The following is a 21,788-nucleotide window of genomic DNA, read 5'->3' as shown; positions in this document are numbered from 1 at the left end:
TACAAGTCTCTTAAACTTTCAACAGATTTTTTCTTTCTGTTTTGAGATTTAATCAAACTCCGATGATAGCTCGGTTTAACCTTGTAATGTGCTTCTAAAAGCTTCACTAAATCATTATAGTCTTTCTCATGTGGCAAATTAGGTGAAGTGAGCGAAGCTAGCGTGCTGTACGTTTCACTTCCTAATGATACTAATAAAGAATTTTTCTTCTTGTTATCATCAGTGACTCCATTGTATGCAAAATGAGCTTGCAGCATACTAAGCCATATCTCCCACTTAATCTTATTGGGGTCAAAACAGTCAATCTTACCTGAGTTATTTGCCATTGTAATTCTACTTGTATTAAATCCAGTTTCCTATTGAAACAATTGATTCGTAGCCTGCTACACAAAGGCTATTTACGAATCCAGAGTGGCCAGGACGGTTCCGATGGGGTGAATGGGTGAGTATATCTTCATCCTTCGATTTCTCCACCATCAGTGGGAAAGGCAGCTATTTCTGTCTTCTAAAACTGAAATCAGTCCTTTGGCTCACTAAATCCATAAATCCTCGTTGCCACTGTAGCAGTGTGTCGGTGAGGAAAGTTGAAAAACGGAGTCTTGCTTCTTGAGTTTTAATTGCAAGCGGATGTAAACAAACAAGCGACGTCTAGAACGTCTTCGTATCAGTAACTTAACAAAAACAAAAGATGTCTACATAGGATTCAATTAGATACACACGACTAAAAGTGCTGTATAGGATCTAAACCTATTACAAAGTATAAAACATATGAGAATCACATATATATGGAATCTACAGCACCAGTATACAATTCTTTAACACCATTTTCATGTATATAAAAATAATAATAAGACAATTAATCTCAATTTACCACAGGTGCAGAATACACAGAAGATACAGAAATAACTGAAACCATGAGCAAACACTTCAAGTCAGTTTTCACTAGAGAAAAAATACAACATCGGGATGAAGGGAGAGAAATTAAATCCCCCCCCTTATGAGGGAAATAATAGTAACAGAAAGAAATAATGGATCAAATAATGAACCTTAATGTCAGGAAATCGCATGGCCCAAATGGAGTAGCAAATTGGACAGTTAAAGAATGTAAAGAAGAACTAAGAGACAAAATATAGAAAATAATAAATTGCTCACTCAATGAAAGAAGAATACCAGAAGACTGGAAAAATGATGATACTGTACTAATTTATAAAGGAAGACCCAAGAAATTACAGATTGATTTCCTTTACAAGCATGGTTGCTAAAATTTGTGAAAAAGTTATAAAAAGTAGATGGATAAAACAACAGGAGGAGAATACACTAAATCCAAGACATTTCGGATTTAGACAGGGAAGATCATGTACCACAAATTTAATCTGTTTTTAATCAAGGCTACTAGATATAATGAAAGAAAGGATGGATGGGCTGATTGTGCATTCCTAGATCCACCAAAAGCTTTTGATAAAGTCCCTCACAAAAAACTATTAAGAAAACTAGAAAACTGGAAACCATAGGAGGGATACAAGGTCAACTATTGAAATAGATGGAGGACTAAATACATGGAAGAAAAATTATGGCAGTGCTCAGAGATAAGAGCTCTACTTGGGAAGAAGTAATTAATGGAGTTCCACAAGGATCAGTATTGTCTCCAATAATGTTTGGTATTTATGTGAATAACATGAATGAAGGTGTGGAATGTTACATGAGCTTCTTTTCAGAGGATGCAAAATTGTTAAAGAAATTGAGTACTGAAATAGATTGTGACTCTACAGAGATTTGAACAAGGTATGGGAATGGAGTCAGAAATGGGAAGTGGATTTCAACATTAAGAAATATAGCATAATAGAATTTGGAAAAGGTAGAGAAAAGGATATCAGGACATTATAAAATTGGTGAAAAGGAAATAAAGAAAATGGTATCTGAAAAAGACCTGGGGGATGATCATCACAATAGATATGTCCCCTGACAAACATATAAACAAAATTGTCGCTGAAACCTATAACTTGCGAAGATCAATAAAAGTGGCTTTTACTTGGATGAAAAAATGGTAAAGAAAATACTAATCACACTGATAAGGCCTAAATTGGAGTATGCAGCGACATTATGGTCACCTAGTACTAGAAAGAATATAAGGAAGATTGAGAGAATCCAGAGAGCAACTACAAAGATGGCCCTAACACAATCAAAACTGTCATATGAAGAAAGATTGTCAAAACTAGAACTACCAACTCTAGAGCAAAGAAGACAAAAGTGACTTGTTCACCATCTACAGAAATATGAGAAGTGTAAAAATCTTTGATACTTGCTATATTGGGATAAGAGAAACACAAGAAAACATGGAAGGAAGCTCAAAAGACATAATTATCTTATACTACAGTAATATTTTAGTAGTTTCAGAGGGATCAGTTTGTTGAGTGTAGTTGGGAAGACTTTTGGGAGGGTTTGAATTGAGAGGATTAGGAAGGGAATAGAGGGAGTAATTGGTGGGGAACAAGGTGAGTTTAGGAAAGGAAGGGATTGCATGGATCAGATTTTTGTTGTAAGACATATATTAGAAAGCTTTAGCAAATGGTAAGGATGGTTTTTGGGCCTTTATGGGTTTGGAAAAGGCTTTTGACAGGGTTGACAGGAAGGCACTGAAGGAGGTTTTGCAGATATATGGGGTAGGATGAAAGCTGTTAAGAGCAGTCAAGAGTTTTTATTATAGTAGAGCCTGTGTTAGAATTAGAAATGGAGAGAATGAGTGGTTTGAATAAATGTGGGACTTTGCCAGGGATGTGTCATGTTGTCATGGCTGTTCAATGTGTATATGGATGGGGTGGTTTGAGTTCTAAATGCAAGGGCCATGGATTGGAGATGGTTAAAGAAAATGGAAAAAAGTTGGAGATAAGCCAGTTGTTGTTTACTGACGACACTGCACTTGTAGCAGGATCAGAGGAGGGATTAAGAGTGCTGGTGATGGAGTTGGGAAGGTGTGCAAGAGGAGGAAGTTGAAGGTAAATGTGGGTAAAAGTAGGGTGATGAGATATACAAGGGGAAAGGATGGTAGCAAGTTGGAAGTGATTATTAAGGGAGAGACTGGAGGAGGTGGATAACTTTAGATACTTGGGGGCGGGGAAAGGGAGGACTGGAGGTGGAGGTAGAATGTAGATTGAAAAAAGTAAGTAAATGCCTTGGGGATTAAAAAATGTAATGAGAAATAGACATTTGGAAATGGATGCTAAGAGGAGATTGTATGAAAGATTGATTGTGCCAACAGCACTGTATGGGGCAGAAACATGGAACATCAGAAAGGAAGAATTTAAATGTGTATGAGATGAAATGTCTGAGAAGTATGGTAGTGGCTCCCAGGCTGGATAGAGTTAGAAATGAAGAGATGAGGAGGAGAGTGGGGGTAGAAAAGGAGATGGGAGATAGGGTTGATGAAAGAGTATTGGGATGGTATGGAAAGAATGAGTGAAGAAAGATTAGTAAAAGAAATGTGGAAGGTAGAGGTGGGAGGAGTGGAAATGAGAGGGTGACCAAGGATGAAGTGGATGGATGGGGGTAAAAGGGGCATTGAGCAAGAGGGGGGTGTCTGTTGAGGAAGGAAGGTAGAAGACAGAAGATAGGGGGGAATGGAGAATGGTTGTATATGGATGATGTGATGCATGGAAGTGGGTGGGGGATGGAGTGGTTATGTATTAATGATATTTTGATGCAGCTCAAAGGGATTTATCCCTCTCTTCTCTTTTCTGCTTGAGGGTATAGAGAGAAGGTTGCCAATTATATGAACCAGCCTTGCTGTGGATGTGCTGTGTCTTGATTCTGACCCAGGGTAATGGGTGAGATGAAGGGATAACCCATCATCCAGGAGCCAAGATGAGAGGGAGAGAGGGAGGGGTTGTGAATGGAAGTGGAGTGTGTGGGGATGAAATGGGTGGGAGTGGAATTATGCCTTTTGTCTTTGGTTACCTCCCTTGTAAGGGAGAAAAAGCCCTTGGTATATGTATGGTATGTATGTACTACAGTTTGATTTGATAACATCAGTACATTTTTAGTAAACATATTAGGATGATATTAATAATGTGCTGACCTTTTAGATATAATAATATTGGAATTTTGGCTCTATTCGTCCAACAGTGATCAGCTAACATAGAAGGGCCCCACTTTCCTTGGCACCAAGTTTCCATGTTCAAAATGTACTTGTCACTGAACCAAGCTTTGTAGGAAAAAAGTCCCAGTAGTACAAAAAGTGGATTTATAGGCTCATATTGGACCCTAGGTTTTTGTATGAAGTCAGTAGTTCTATCACAATTGTAAGGATTCATGTTTGTGTTTCATTTACTACTTAGAGTTTGATCCTAAGTTATATTGTGTTCTGATTCTCTTTCATAATACTTAACTGTTTATGTTTTGTTACTGCCCACTGACGCCTGGCATAGAGATACCAGTACTTATGATTTTGAGCCATGGTGGGCACATGTAAACATGGTGAAGATTAAAGCTAAGAAAAACAATGTTTGTTTGGGAATTATCCCGCCATAACAAGTGGTGACGAGGACAAAAATTGGATAATGAGTGCTATGGTTAAGTGGACATTGAAATTACACGACTGTAAGTATGTCTACAATACATTAGCCTCAGATTAGGCACCGGCTTTTGCATCGGCAGTGATTCTTAGTGTTTGCACAAAAAGATGTCTAAGGATAGACAGATTGACAGATTTGAGCCAGATAGGATTTCACTAGACCTATGGCTGAGTCTTTTGGAAGCTCACTTCCAATATATAGGAATAACTGGCACCAGTGATGAAGATTTAGTGAAGAAGAAAAACTTATTATTATTGTCTGTTGGAAGTGTTGTGTACGCAGAGTTGGGAAAGATCTGTGCTCCTGATCTCCCTCATACAAAATCATTTAGTTATTTAGTGAAAGCGTTAAAGCAGTACTATATAGTCACTCCATCCTACCATAGAAGTCTTGTAGCATTTCAACATTGCTATTTTTCAGCGCTTCATGGTTCAGTTAATGAGTAAAATTCCAGGAGTAGCAGTATTTTTGGATGACATTCTTGTAACTGGTTCCACTGAACAGGAACATGATGAAAGACTTTTAAAAGTACTAGGCATACTTCAAGAAAATAATGTCAAGGTAAATAGAAGTAAATCTGTACTTAAAGCTGATTCAATTGAATATCTAGGATATGATGTGAGTGGGAAGGGTATAAAGCCTTCTGAATGTAAAATAAGAGCAATTGCTCAAGCCCCAGCTCCTACCTCGGTGGCAGAAGTAAAGTCATTTGTTGGCTTAGTAACTTATTATTGTAGGATTGTTCCACAATTTGCTACAATTCTTGCTCCTTTGTATGATCTTCTACAGAAAAATGCAATCTTTAAGTGGACTAAGGTAGAAGAAAATTCTTTTTTGACTATTAAGAAAGAATTGTGTAACTCAAGAGTTTTGTCAAATTTTGATGGCTGTTCTCCCCTTATCTTAGAGGTTGATGCATCCCCAGTTGGAGTTGGATGTGTTTTAAAACAAGTTGTGAACAAGGAAGAACAGACTGTGTATTTTGCCAGTAAGAAGTTATCTTCCGCTGAAAAGAATTACTCTCAGCTGGATCGAGAGGCTCTTGCGGTGGTTTATGGAGTAGTTTAGTTGAAATATTTCTTACTAGGAAGAGAATTTGTTGTAAAAACGGATCACAAACCATTGTTAGGTTTATTTAGTAAACAGAAACAAATTCCAATTCATGCCAATGCCAGATTGCAACGTTGGGCTCTGTTGTTATCACAGTTTAACTTTGATCTGGTGTTCAGAGCAGGCAGAGAAAATCAGGTTGCAGATGCTTTAAGTAGATTACCCATAGTAGATTCGGACAATGAATCTAGTGTACCTGTTGAATATGTCAATTTAATCAAGGTAATGGCATATAGTGATATTGTTTTGGACAAAGTCAGACTGTATACCAGAAAGGACCCAGTTCTTAAACATGTTGTAAATAACCTTAAATTTGGTTGGCAAAATAACCCAAATGTGTCAGAGTACTCCAAGATCAAAAATTATCTTAGCCTTCATGATGAAATTGTGTTGTTCAGAAATAGAGTGGTAATTCCGTCGGAATTAAGGAAAGTAGTGTTGGATCATTTGCATTTAGGTCATAATGGAGTAAATGCGATGAAAGCTGAAGCAAGAAAATGGGTATGGTGGCCTAAGCTGGAGCAAGATCTGTTGGAAGTTACCAAAAGTTGTTCTATTTGTTCTATTTCTAATCACCAGCAGCCCCAATCTCAGTCTCTTGCTTGGCCAGATTCGGGTATACCATGGTCAAGATTACACATTGACTATGCAGGACCTATAGATGGACAATATTTTTTAGTAATTGTTTATTCTTTTTCCAAATTCATGGATGTGCATGTTACTGAAACCATTTCTTCAAAAGCTACTATTAAGTTGTTGCGAAGAACATTTGCAAATTTTGGCTTACCTGACCAAATTGTGTCAGATAATGCTGCAAATTTTTGTTCAGCAGAAATGGAGGAAGTTTTGTCTAAGAATGGTGTTAAACATGTGACGCCAGCACCATACAATCCTTCCTCAAATGGGTTAGCAGAACGTGCAGTGAGAACCTTTAAAAGTGGATTGCGTAGATTTGAAAGTGGGGATATTCATCTTAGAATATGTAGATTTTTATATAATCGGAGAAGAACTGTTAGTGCTTCCACTGGAAAAACGCCCTCAGAGATGTTAATGGGTAGAACTTTTAAGGGACCTTTGCACTCCCTTCAAAAGGAAAAGAAGAGGAGAAGTAAGATTGAGGAAGAGGTTGTAGGTGTATCCAAATATAAGTTAGAAGATGCTGTGTTTGTGAGGAACTATGGAAAGGGAGAGAAATGGTTGCCAGGAAAAGTAATTGAAGAGTTAGGTGTACGTAATTATAAGATTCAATTAACGGATCATGGAAATGTATTTTGGAGAAGGCATGCTGATCAGATTATGCCAAGATATGTAACCACTGTGGCTCAGAATGTTAAGAAGCCTATTACTCCTGTAGTAATGGATAATAGTTCTGTTGATGAGTCTTGCCATTCTGATGCTCATAACAAACCTTCATGTGATATTCCTAACACTGATGTTAATTTTCCTGATGACCCGGCTAAAGACAATTTTCACATTAACAATTCTCTGGTTAAATCTCCTATCAGGGAACCTGAGAATAGAACCAAATCTGGTAGACTTATAAAGCCTCCAGATTGCCTTGATTTGTAGTGCTGTATTGTGTGGCACCCTAATTGGTTATGTCATACAAAATTAAGGAAAAAGGGATGTAAGGATTCATGTTTGTGTTTCATTTACTACTTAGAGTTTGATCCTAAGTTATATTGTGTTCTGATTCTCTTTCATAATACTTAACTGTTTATGTTTTGTTACTGCCCACTGACGCCTGGCATAGAGATACCAGTACTTATGATTTTGAGCCATGGTGGGCACATGTAAACATGGTGAAGATTAAAGCTAAGAAAAACAATGTTTGTTTGGGAATTATCTCGCCATAACAACAATGTCCTAGTGATTTTCTGATCTGTGATTCCCCAAAAAGTCTTTGCAAATTTTCTTGAATGATAGCCAAGTTGTAAGCTTTTTCAGCATCAGTAAACATTTAATTGAACTTGTGATTTCGCTTAAGTTCCCTAATCTGTGGTCTTACAGAAATGCCTTCCTTGAATATAAAAATATATGGATAACAAGTGTCTTTTTTGTTGGAACAAATTCTTAGTTGGCCACTGTAATTGATTGCTATATTTATTATCAACACCAACTGGTGATACAATCTGTGGTCTCCACATCATTGGTTCTTTGTAATGTGAAGTGTTTCTATTTTTCAGACAAACTGATATGGCCAAGTTTCTTATTCACTGTGGAGCTGAAATTAACATTGCAACACCAAAGGGTTATACTGCTGGTGACTTTGCAGGAGAAATGCTTGATGTAGATATTCTGAAACTTTTGATGGAGGAAGATGTAGTGCATTTGCAACAAAAAGAAATTATTAGCTCAGCCTGCCACACTGAAGTGCCATCCAAGCACAGCCTCAAACAGTGGTGGAATCGTGTTTCTAACAGGTAATTAATTTCTTATCCAAGAAGATTCTTTAGTATTATATTTGTCCCTTTCTTCCTCTTTTCCTTTTTTTATTTTATTTATTTATTTATTTAATTATTTTTTTGTGTGAGCTGAAAAATTAGTGTTGGTATTTTGAATGTAATGAGTTGGGAGAGATGGTTGAACAAGTTTTATGTCTATTTCTTTGGTAATGATGGTATGTTAAATGTCTGTGAAATGCGAAGTTTGAGGGAGTTTAATATTTTAGATATGTAAGTACAGGTGGGTCTCATTTAATAAGTATCTTATTAATGAGAATCTATACATACAATATCACGAAATTTGCATCACTGCTTGTTTAATGAGCATGTAAAATTCTAAGTTATGAGACTTAATTTAAGCATCACACCACAGTTGTCTGCCAGTCAACCAATCAGAAAACCATTGTATTTACCTAGTTGTATTATACAGGAAGGGAGCTATGCTCATGGTGACCCGTCTTTGTGTCTTTCAGCATCAAGTTTCTTCTTAAAATCTTGAATAGTGTTTGCACACACTGTTTCTTTGTCTAATTTGTTCCAAGTATCTATCACTCTGTGTGAGAAGCTATATATTTTTTTCAGATCTCTTCTGTAATTATCTTTTTTGAGTTTCTTTTCCATAGTGTCCATAGTGTTGCTGCATATTTGAGTTTTGGTCTTATTAGTGTAGTTAATTTTTTTTTATCATTTCCTCGTCCAAATAGACAAATGCCACTTTTATTAACCTCAATAAATTGTAGGTTTCTCCGACTATTTTACAAAGGATTACAAAGCATTACAAAGGCGGAGCATGCCGACAGGAGACCTTTTGGTCCATATCTAGGTCGGATGCAAAAAAAAAAAAAAAATAATAATAATAATAATAAAATAATAAATAAAAACTATAATAATGTAAATAACAAATAAAATACATAAATAAATGCATAGGTATAGTTAAATAATAAACAAACAGGTAAATAATAAATAATAATAAATTAACATATAATAAATGAAAATCAGATAGACAAATGATAACAAAACAAAAACAAATAATATAAAATAAATTATAATCATTACAGCATCTTCCTTAGGTGTTTATCTAAATGATTCTTAAAGCTTTGAACTGAACTACATTGCACTACCTGTGCAGGAAGTTTATTCCATTCATTAACTACACGGTTGGCAAAGTTGTTAATACCTACTTCTAAATTGAATCTATTTCCGGACAGTTTGAGACTATTGTTTCTTGTCTGATTCTCATTCAATGTGAAAATTTTGTCACTTTTGATGTTGTCAATTCCCTTTAGAATTTTAAAGACCTGTATCAAGTCACCTCTGAGTCTACGCTTTTTTAGGGAAAACAGATTCATGTGTTTTAGTCGATTTTCGTATGATTTATTTTTGATATTTGGAATCAGTTTTGTGGCTCGCTGTTGTACTTTTTCCAGTCTGTCAATGTCTTTAATGAGATTTGGTGACCATACGGAAACAGCATATTCCAAATGTGGACGAACTAACGATTTATATAGCTTGTTAATGAGTGATGGACTTTTGAAATCAAAAGATCGCGCAATCAGTCCTAGAATCTTATTTGCTTTCTCAGAGGCTGAAATACACTGCTTGGATGATTTGAGGTCGTTACTGATAATTACGCCGAGATCTTTTTCACTATCCACTTTTGTTAACGAATTTCCAAATAACTTGTAATCGTACTTACTGTTATTTCTACCTATGTGCATTACCTTTTATTTACTTGTGTTAAATTTTATTAGCCACTTTTCAGACCATTGCTGTAATTGATCTAAATCTTCTTGAATATCTAATTGGTTTGAGTGATCATTTGCTACTCCGCACAGTTTTGTATCATCAGCAAATTTGGAAACAGTAGATTTTAGTTCATGGTCTATATCATTTATATATGCTATGAATTGAAGTGGCCCAAGAACGGAACCCTGAGGAACTCCACTTGTAACATTTTTCCATCTAGAAGTTTTTCCATTTAAAACAGCTGTCTCTTGTATTATGTCTATTAATCTCAAGTAGAAGCAGATCAAGTTTGTTGTACATGATCTTCCTTGTCTGAATCCAGATTGATTTGGATTCAGTATATTTTTTTCTTTCAAATGTTTAACCCAGCTATTTTTGACAACCTTTTCGCAAATTTTTGCTACTGTTTGCATTCTTCTAGTCCTTTGGAACCTTTCCTTCTTGAAGTGAGAGTTTAATTATATTGTATATTTTATCTGTTAATTCCTCCATGCATTCTTTCAGTATCCAATTTGCAATTCTGTCTGGACCATGTGATTTTCTGATGTCAAGGATTTTGATTTGGTTGCTGATTTCCCTTTGTCTTACAATTATTTCTTTCATTAAGGGGGATATCTCTCTATTTCCTCACAGTTAGGTGAGTTTTCTATTGTGAATACTGATTTGAAGTGGTTGTTCATGATTTCAGCCATTTCCAGTTCTGTATATTCGTATTTACTTTGGCGCAGCTTTTCTATTTCTTGTTTATTCTTCAATTTGTCATTTACATACCTGTAAAATAGTTTGGGTTCTTCCTTGCATTTTCTATTATTTTTTTTCGTAGTTTATCTTTTCATCTCTGCATATTTTTATATAATCATTTCTTAGTTTATGTACATTAACCATTTACTTGTTTTCTTATCTTTTTTCCATTTCTTCCAGACTTTATCTCTTTTATCCTTAGCCTCACTATATTTTTTGTTGTACCAGCTTTTTATGTATGTGTTGAATGACTAGACCTCCTAGACAGCGTAATCTATTACTGAAATCTACCTATCTTCATCTACCGCCTCTACACGTCTATCGGCTCTCGTACATATGCATTATTGCGGTGCATCTCTATGCACCATGCTACAGAGTCAAGTGGTACTCGTTGATCTCACAAAACATTGTATCCTCATGAGTACACAAAGCTCACAGTTCGTGTCTTTCAAGCTCCCAACTCCAATGTCCTCTGCATTGTGGACACTTGCTGCGTATCTGGTGTTTCTCTCTTATCCACCATAACAAACACATCACACAAAGCACATACAACAATTTTAGTGGCGAGCAATACAAATGCACCTCTTCACCTTAACAAAGGCACAAACATTTGTGATTTTACCATTTATCCTGCACCAGTACATGTAATCGAGCAAGACAGCATACAACACGTATGCACTATCAACATCGGAGAACAGAACACGCAGGAACCCATCCAAGCAGATCACACAAACAACGTTGACTTCCCAGAAGCGCAAACAGATCTCCTTACGCTCATGAACATGTACAGGCATGCCATTGCACTCCCAGGTGAACCACTAGGTCTCACAGACATAATAGAACATCACATACCACTTCAACAGCATGCACAACCACGGTACATACCAGCATACCGTCTGCCACATAGTAAACAAAACATTGTTGACAACATCATTGCAGACATGCTTGCCCAAGACATTATAGAACCCAGTCTATCCCCTTGGAATTTCCCTCTCTTCATTGTTCCAAAGCACAATGGCTCTTTCTGCCCTGTTGTAGACTTATGTGAGCTCAATAAACTCATAAACTCACTATTCCTGAAAGATACCCGATACCTCATTTGCAAGACGCTCTCTACTCCATAGGTGAACACAACACTGTTTTCTCAACTCTCAACCTTATGTCAGGGTATTTCCAAATACCTCTTGATGATGACTCAAAACCACTAATGGCCTTTAGTACCAACATGGGCCACTAACACTTCAAAAGGTTGGCCATGGGACTCGTCTCTACTCCCTCAGTCTTCACCAGACTCATGTATAAAGTCCTAGAAGGACTCATAGGAACGACAGCTTTTATTTACTTGGACGACATCATCATTGCCCCAAGGTCACTCACAAAACACCTTTCCACACTTCAAACTGTCCTCTCAAGGTTAGCTGCGACAGGTCTCAAACTCAAGTGTTCCTTCCTCAAAAAGGAAATACGCTTCCTAGGATACGTCATAAACTCTCAAGGTGTCATCACTTCTCAGGACAAAGTCAAAGCTATACTAGATTTTCCACCCCCTACCTCTGCTGAACACATAAAGTAATTTTTAGGGTTATCAGGCTTCTATAGATGCTTCATCAAAGGCTATGCTCACATGGCAGCCCCATTAATAGCCCTTCTCTAAAAGGATACTCCCTTTAACTGGATGCCTGAACACAATACAGCTTTCCACATCCTAAAACAAGCACTCACAACAGTCCCTGTCCTGGCATTCCCAAACTTCTCAAAACCTTTCACACTATGTACAGATGCTTCATACAAAGGACTCAGTGCAGTATTGATGCAACAACATGACTCAAAATTTAGACCAATAGCATACGCTTGCCGCGCATTAAACAAGCACGAACAAAACTACTTTGTCACTGAGATCGAAGCTCTTGCCTTCATATATGCCCTCAAGCACTTCAAAGACATCATACTTGGATATGAAATACATGTACACACAGACCATCAACCCATTCTCCACCATTTCAAAGACAAGAACCTCACTGGAAAACTAGCCAGATGGTTCCTCACCATTCAGGAATTCATGCCTACATTCCACTACATCCAGGGCCATGCAAATATGGTAGCCAACGCCCTTAGTAGACACGTAGCAACCATACATCAAGAAACAGAGCCACTTGACATTATGCGAGAACGCATCATTGCCGCTCAAGCAACAGACCCCCTATGGAGAAGAATCATTCAGTATCTCAACTCCGGTGACACTACAAATACAGACAACTTTCCTCCCAATATAAACAATTACTCGATCATAGACCAGGTTCTCTACCACACCACACTACTCACAAACAAAAACGAACCAAACCGCCCAGTTACTCAATTGGTAGTTCCTAAGGAACTTGTTCTGGAAGTACTTCACATTCTTCACAACTCTCCTCTAGCAGGACATTGCGGAAAAGAAAAATGCTTATCACAAGCCAGATTGACATACTTTTGGCCCACCATGCAAACAGACATACACACATAGATGCATGTCACTCATGTATAGCTCATAAAGGTCACATTAGCGGTCAGGTACCAATACATAATTACCCAACACCTTCTAGACCCTTTGAAACCATTGCCATTGACTTACTCAAACTACCACTCACTTCAAATGGAAACCAGTACCTCTTCGTATGCATCGACCATTTCTCGTTTCTGCATCCTCTCTCCTTTAGCGGACAAGACAGCCAAAAGTGTAGCTCAGACCATCATCAACAATGTCATCTGCCCCTACACCACACCAAAAACACTCATCTCGGACAACGGCACTGAATTCAGTAATGACATTCTCACCAATATCTGCCAACATTTCAACATTACCAAATGTAACACCACACCATACCACCCCAGCTCAAATGGACTCGTTGAATGTCAAAATTGGAAGATCCTCAACACACTAAGACACCTTGCCACAGACATACACTCATCTTGGGATGAACACATACCTATGATACAAGCCTGCATAAACAGTGTAATCAATAGATCAAGCCCAGAATCACCCCACTATGTTTTGTTCGGGTCGGAGAAGAAAATGCCATACGACCTCATGTCAGAACCCCCCCCTCGTGTATGATTTAAACAACTATGTCAAAGTCACTCTGACTAATTTCAACACTCTTTTCAAGAGAGTACATGAGTCACTGACTCTCAAAAGTGGATATGATTAGATTGAAAAACGCTCACTCTAGGGATTGTAATGTTTCTGTAGGTGACATTGTATACAACACCAACCACCAACCCACATCAAAACCCTCTCCCAAATTCCTTGGTCTTTTCCATGTCATCGAAATACTACTGCATAATAAGATTAAAGCTCTCAACCTATGAGAACTCACAGAAGCTATCCTACACTTAGATAATATCAAACCAGCTCCCAGAGGTCTTGACATGGAGAATATACCTTCTCCCTCTTGCACAACCACCAGACACGAACGAGACACTAGATACAAACACCTCTACCACTCCGAAATAGAATTGTGTAAGTCTCGCTTGGCCCCAAAATTCAGACATCTAGTTTCAAACCATTATATATATCATGTATTTCTCAACTATATCATGCCATAGCCAAGTATCTCCTTTCTGTCTGTGCAGATCACCATTGCCATTCAGGGAAGGTCACCACCTTTACCTAGGCACACCTCCCTTTTCTGTCTCCTCCTTACAAATTTGTATGCCAAGTTCGATGTGGACATTCTGAAGACAATGTGTCACGAGGATGGACACTCGAGGATGGACACTGGTAGCGAATGCTGAGCCATGTTGAATGACTAGACCTCCTAGACAGCGTAATCTACTACCGAAATCTACCTATCTTCATCTACCGCCTCTACACGTCTATCGGCTCTCGCACATATGCATTATTGCGATGCATCTCCGTGCACCACGCTACAGAGTCAAGTGGTACTCGTTGATCTCACACCACGACAAGGGTCACATCCCGCGGTCAAGCCCTATTGTTCGGAGCAGGGCATTGACCTCTCATTGCACCAGATGTGGAACACCAACCTGACAAAATCAAACAAGAATATTTCCACTTCCAAATAAATACCCTTTTTAATCCCTTTCTATTGTCCAAACTAGGACACATTGTAAAATATTGCACCTCAAATGTATCATCTCCTTTTCCTTTTTGTATCATGTTCTTTAACCCGTATAAAGTTCAATCATGCCGGTAAACAGCATTTGTATATAAATATCTCGTTGGTAACCTTGCCAAGAGACCATGTATATATACACTTGGGCTCTCTGTGAGAGCTAGACTTACATTCTCTACACCAAATGAAAAAGAGAAGGCCCCAGCTGGTTTGAGTTTCGTTTCCATCAACTTTCGCCATCCACGCCTCTCGAAAGCCACATCCAGCTACCATCAACTTAAATAATATGTACTGACTTCAACATGAAGTCTGCAACATATGTTCTTTCCTTTTTTTGTTGTGGTATGTATTTATTCACTCCCTCATTTTAAATTTCTTTTGATATATTCCATTTCTCTTCCATCCCTGTTTCTTCATTTAGGAATTTTTCCCAGTTCGTGTTGCAGAAGAATTTTTTGAGTTTCTCAAAATTTGTTTTTGTTGTACATTAGTCTTCCTATTCTATGTTTATCATTTCTGTTTTGATCCATTTGCTCTTTCAACTCAGATTCTATTAGTGCATGGTCAGTCTATCTTATTGGAGTTTTGTAATAAATTTTGTCAATAATTTAATTTTTTGTCGTAAGTATTAAATCCAGCCTTGATGGTTCTTCACTACCTCTGTATCTGGTATTTTCCTTTATCCACTAAGTCATTGTGTATTCAATGGTCATGTTGAGCAGGACGTTGCCCTAGAGTTCCTCTCCACCCTTCACTATCATTTCCTCCCAACATATTTCTTGGCCTACCGGCTCCGGCGCTTGGCCTTCGAGCCAAAAATTTCATAAATCAACCAACATATTTCTTTTGAATTAAAGTCACCCATAATTACTATATTTCCTGTCCTTCAGTATATTAGTTAATTCATATTTTGTATCTTCTAATATTTTGGAATGATCACTTTCTGTCCAGGACTGTGATTTGGGGGGCACATACACCACTACAAATTTTCTACTCTTCATGTATTTGCTTTCAACTTATATCGTAATTGATTCTACATTATATTCTCCTTCAGTTATTTTTGTTGCATTTAAATTTTTATTAGTCAAAATTAATACTCTGCCACCCTGTTTATCCTTTCTATTCATTGTCCAACAATTGTATAAACCTTGTCCCAGTGTTGGGTGGTGGAGCACACTTTAATTTAGTTTCCACTATTCCCATTATGTCTGGTTTTTCTGAGGCCAGATAGTATTATTATCCAGTGTTTAATAATTATTAAACACTGGATAATAAAATTTTCAGAGAAATTATTTACCAGTATGTACTTTAGATATTGAGTTCAATCAATCTGTTGCCCCAGGTCTCTCTTGCAGAAGACCTGTGTCCTTTAGGTATCCAGGAACAGCTTCTGTGTGGGACCATAAGTCACTTAGGGAGGACATGTTATGCTGCTGTCAGGGCATTGTATTATGAGGTATTCTGTGTCCTCTGTGTGGTGGCTGCATCTAGGGCAGTTTAAATCTGTGGCCAGACCTATTCTGTGTTGATACTTTTTTAATGCTGGATGGTGTCCTGAATACAGGTGTGCCAGTGTGGTTCTTCTCAGGTGTGGGATGATTTTTTTCTGTGGTGCTTATGTCTAATGGCTGCTGCTGGAGTATTGAGTGTGGTGGTCTACCTTGAAGGGGTTGTTAAATTATCTGCAGCATATATTTACCTAATTGTATTTTACAGGAAAGGAGCAATGCTCATTGGATCCTGTCTCCTACTCTTCAGTTTATCATGCCTAGCCTCAAATTTTTGTACAGTTCAAACTTAATCCATATACTTCATTTCCAATTATCACAGATTTAAATTAATGTATTGTTTGATCTTGGGCTGTATCACCTGCTAAGCTATTCCAAGTATTTATGATTCTATATGGAAAACTGTATTTCTTCACACCCTTTAGACATGTGGGCTTTCTTAATTTGCTCCCAAGACCTCTTAAAGCCCTCCCATTCTTAATTAGATCTCTTCTGTCAGTCCAATCTGCCCCCTTTAGTGACCTGAATACTGTAATCATATCACCTCTTTTTCTTCAATCTTTCAAAGTTGGCAGACCCAGAGCTTTTAGTCTTTCCTCATATGATTGTTCTGCTAGGGTAGGGACCAGTTTGGACCTTTTGTATTCTCTCAATCTTGCATATATCCTTCACTCTGCCTGGAGACCCTACCACTGATGCATATCTGTCTTGGACAGATAAAAGTTTCTGAAAGTTTTTTTCATTATCTCTTCATCCTTACAGTGAAAAGCCACTTTGATCTTCTGCAGCAATCTGTATGTCTCTCCCACAATCCTGCAGATATGTCTGTCAGGTGACAGGTTGTCTTTTATCAACACTCCTAAATCTTTCTCCTCTGTTGATTTTGTAATGGTTCAATGATTGTCTTTTGTCACTATTGCTCATTTTCAGTACTTTGTATTTTTTGGTATTGAACTTCATTTCCCATTCATGGCTCCAAGCAAAAAGTGTCTAGATCTTTTTGCAGATATCTACTGTCCACCTTGTTTTTCACTCTTGTCATGATTTTTGCATCATCAGTAAACATGTTGACATAACTTGTTATACCATGTCATTGACATAAACAAGAAACATTTTTGGTGCAAGCACTGAACCCTGTGGAACTCCACTCCTTACTGCACTCCATCTTGACATCTTATCCCTTCAGGGTAGACTGCCACACTCAGTACTCACAGCAGCCACCAGACATAAACACCACAGAAAAAAATCCTCCCACACCTGAGAAGAACCACATAATGGGGTGGTGTGAGAGGTAAATGCAAGGGTAATGGGCCAGGGATTGGAAATGGTTAAAGAAAATGGAGAAAAATGGGAAATAAATTAGTTGTTTACTGACAATACTGTGCTTGTAGCAGGATCAAAAGATATTAAGGAAGTTAGTGGCAGAGTTTGGGAAGATGTGCAAAAGAAAAGTTGAATATAAATGTGGGAAAAAGGTGATGAAATGTACAAGGGGAGAGGAAGGCAACAAATTGCAAGTGAGAGACTGGAGGAAGTGGATAGCTTTAGATACTTGGGGCAGTGGAAGTGGAAGTAGAATGTAGATTGAGAGAAGCAAGTAAATGTCTTGGGGGATTAAAAAGTGTAATGAGAAATAGACATTTGGGTATGAATGCTAAAAGGAGAATATATTTTACCTAGTTGTATTATGTGGGAAGGGAGCAATGCTCGTGACCCATCTTTGTATCTTTCAGCATCAAGTTTGTTCTTAAATTCCTGTATAGTATTTGCACATACTGTCGCCTCATCCAATTTATTCCAGATATCCACCACTCTGTGTGGGAAGCTATTCTTTTTCAAATCTCTTCTACAACTATCCTTTTTGAGTTTCTTTTCATGTCTTCTTGTTTTTCTCTTGTCCCACTTTAATAATTCATCTCTGTCTATAACTTCCATCCCTTTCATAATTCTGTAAATGCTCAGTAGATCTCATTTTCTCTTTTTTGTTCCAAGGATGGTAGTTCCAATTTGAACAATATTTGTTTGTATGTCAATTTGGAGAGTATTGGTGCAATCTTTGTCATTGCTCTTTGTATTCTTTCTAATTTCTTTATATTCTTTTTAGTACTGGGTGTCCATAGTGTCACAGCATTTTCCAATCTTGGTCTTATCAATGTAACTAATATTTTCCTTACCAATTCTTCTTCCAAGTAGTTAAAGGCCACTTTCATTGATCTTAGTAAATTGAATGTTTCTCCAACTATTTTGTTGATATGCTTATCTGGTGACATGTCTTTGCTGATAATTACTCCCAAGTCCCTTTCTGAGCTATCTTTTTTAACTTGCTTTGTACCAATTTTATATTGCCCCGATATTCTATTTTTACTTTTTCCAAACTCCATTATACTACATTTCTTTATGTTGAAGTTCACTTCCCACTTTTGACTCCATTCCCAGACTTTATCCAGGTCTTTCTGTAGTGATTCACAGTCTTCCTCTGTACTTGCTTTCTTTAATAGTTTTGCATCATCTGCAAAGAAGTTCACATAACATCCCACACTTTCATCCATGTTGTTTATATATATGGCAAACATAGTCAGAGCCAATATCAAACCTTGTGGGACTCCACTTTTCATTACTTCCCAGGTCGAGTATTTGTCCGTAAGTACTACCCTCATTTTTCTCCCGTTCAAGAAATCTTCCATCCATTCCAACAACTTTCCTTGAACACCACCTATTGATTCAATTGTTCTTAATAGCTTTTTGTGTGGTACTTTATGAAATGCTTTTTGTAGATCTAGGAAAACACAATCTGCCCATCCATCCCTTTTTTGTATTATTTCTATTAGTCTTGAGTAGAAGAATATCAAGTTAGTGGCACATGATCTTCCTTGTCTAAACCCAAATTGTGTTGGATTCAATATATTATTTTCTTCCAGATATTAAGTCTATTTGCTTTTGATAACTTTTTCATATATTTTTGCTATTGTGCTTGTAAGTGGAGAGTTAATGGTGGAAATGTGTCTAGAAAGAGAGTTGATGATAGCAAATACAGTGTTTCGGAAGAAAGTCAAGCATAAGTACACATGGGAGAGGGTGGTGGAAGGAAAGGTGGTAGATAGAGCTTTAATGGACTATGTAGTGGTAAATAGGATTATGATAGGAAGAGTTAGAGATGTACATGTGCTAAGGGGAGAGGGTGGGGGAATATCAGATCATTTTCTGGTGGAAGGTAAGTTGAGAGTGGAGGACAGATGGAGGAAGAGGAAAGGGACAAAAGGTAGGGAGGTGCTTAGAGTGAACTCTCTAAATGAAGAGGAAAAGGAGAAGGAGTACAAGAAGAAGCTGAAGGAGGAGTGGGAGGGAGTGAAGGATAAAGTGGAGGTAGGTGTGGAGGAGGAATGGGGATGGTTCAAGGAGGGAGTCACAAAGTGTGCAAGGATGGTGTGTGGAACAAGAAGGTCAGGAGGAAATAGAAGGAAGGGTAGTGAATGGTGGGATGAGGAAATGAAGAAGGTTGTAGAAGAGAAGAAGTGAGCTTTCACAGATTGGTTACAAAGTAGGACGAGGGAGTCATATGAGACGTAATGGAGGAGAGGGCAGTAAGGGGAAGATGGGCAGAATATTTTAGGGAGTTCCTTAATATGAAGGAGGATAGGGAGGGAAAGATAGCTGCAGTGGGAAATGCTAAGAAAATGAGAGTGATGAGTGAGGAAAATGGAGGAGAAATAAGGAAGGATGAAGTGAAGGCAGCAGTCAGGATGATGAAGGCAGGTAAGGCACCTGGTATGGATGGATGCCATGCAGAATGTCTTAAAAAAGGAGGTATAGTGATGATGGACTGGTTGGTGAGGTTATTTAATGTTTGCTGGAGAGAAGGTAGAGTTCCAGAGGACTGGAGGAGTGCGTGTATAGTTCCACTTTACAAGGGAAAGGGGGACAAGTGTGAATGTAGTAGTTTCAGAGGGATTAGCTTGTTAAGTGTAGTTGGGAAGGCTTATGGGAGGATCTTGATTGAGAGGATTAGGATAGGAACAGAGGGAGTAATTGGTGAGGAACAGTGTGGGTTTAGGACAGGTAGAGGTAGTGTAGTTCAGGTTTTTGTGGTAAGACAGATATGTGAGAAAGCTATAGGTAAGGGGAAGGATGTTTTCTGGGCCTTTATGGATCTGGAAAAGGCTTACGACAGGGTAGACAGAAAGGCACTGTGGGAGGTTATGCGGATATACGGGATAGGAGGAAAGCTTCTGGGAGCTGTCAAGAGTTTTTATGAGAGTAGCAGAGCTTGTGTCAGGATTAGAAATGGGGAGAGTGAGTGGTTTGAGGTAAAGGTGGGACTTCGTCAAGGATGCGTTATGTCACCCTGGCTGTTCAACTTATACATGGATGGGGTGGTGCGAGAGGTGAATGCAAGGGTAGTGGGTCAGGGATTGGAGATGGTTAAGGAAAATTGAGAAAAGTGGGAGGTGAGCCAGCTGTTGTTTGCGGACGACACTGCGCTTGTGGCAGGATCGGAGGAGGGATTGAGGAAGCTGGTGACAGAGTTTGGGAGAGTGTGATAGAAGAAAGCTAAAGATAAATGTGGGTAAAAGTAAGGTGATAAGATGTACAAGGGGTGAAAGTGGCAGAAATCTGGTAGTGAGCATTAAGGGAGAGCAACTGGAGGAAGTGGATAGTTTTAGATATTTGGGTGCAAATGTGGCAGGAAAGGGTGGAGTGAAGGTGGAGGTAGAATGTAGATTGAGAGAAGCAAGTAAATGCCTTGGTGGAGTAAAAAGTGTAATGAGGAATAGGAATCTGGGAATGGATGCTAAGAGGAGACTGTATGAAGGAGTGATTGTGCCAACAGCACTGTATGGAGCAGAAACATGGAACATGAGAGAGGAAGAGAGAAGGAATTTGAATGTGTTTGAGATGAAGTGTCTGAGAAGTATGATGGGGGTTACTATGCTAGATAAAGTGAGAAATGAGGAAGTGAGGAGGAGAACAGGGGTGGAAAGGGAGCTGGGAGATAGGGTGGATGAAAGAGTAATTTTCCAGCCGCACGCAATTTAAAGGTCCTGGGTGAGGTTTAAAGGGACAGATTTAAAGGCGCAACCCACACTAGAGGGAGGCGTGCCACTTAGGACCTTCAGGCGCAGCGAATAACGTTGAAATTTGATTGAATTTACACTCGCCCAGTGTATCAACGGCCAATACAATTGTGGAGGGGAAGGGAGGAAGGTGGAGGGAGAATATTTTGCCAACTTTGTGCGAAACTAAGCGTTAGTTCCCGGCTAGCTCTGAAAAGGGAAGTACGCATGTCTCATGAGCTCTCATTGCAATCTATTACTTTAGCTAGTACATATTACTCTTTAGTACAGTCATCATGGGTAGCAAAAAGAACAAAAGGACTTCACAATGACAAAAAACAGCAGTTAAAGATGGCAAGCAGTCAAAGACGACTAAAGATCTCACCACCTCTCACTCCACCACCGCCCTCACCTGCACCTCTGTGACGGTGACAGAGGTAAAGGACAACATTAGACTAAACAATTCAAAGAGGAAGATTAAATCCAAAGAAGAAAGCAAGAGGAA

General features: G+C 38.3%; 1 protein-coding gene across 1 annotated transcript in view; it reads left to right on the top strand.

Moving 5' to 3' along the window:
- The window catches only part of LOC143040768 (ankyrin repeat and SAM domain-containing protein 6-like), a 696,708-nt gene that overhangs the window by 476,835 nt on the left and 198,085 nt on the right, over positions 1-21,788 (top strand). The window contains exon 7 of the mRNA XM_076212184.1: positions 7,865-8,101. Coding sequence (XP_076068299.1) covers positions 7,865-8,101 — 237 coding nt within the window. The remainder of the gene's footprint in view (positions 1-7,864; positions 8,102-21,788) is intronic.

This window comes from Oratosquilla oratoria, chromosome 29, assembly GCF_046742065.1.
Source record: "Oratosquilla oratoria isolate Oo_2021 chromosome 29, ASM4674206v1, whole genome shotgun sequence".
Lineage (NCBI taxonomy): Eukaryota > Metazoa > Arthropoda > Malacostraca > Stomatopoda > Squillidae > Oratosquilla > Oratosquilla oratoria.
This window is presented reverse-complemented; position numbering and strand designations above follow the sequence as displayed.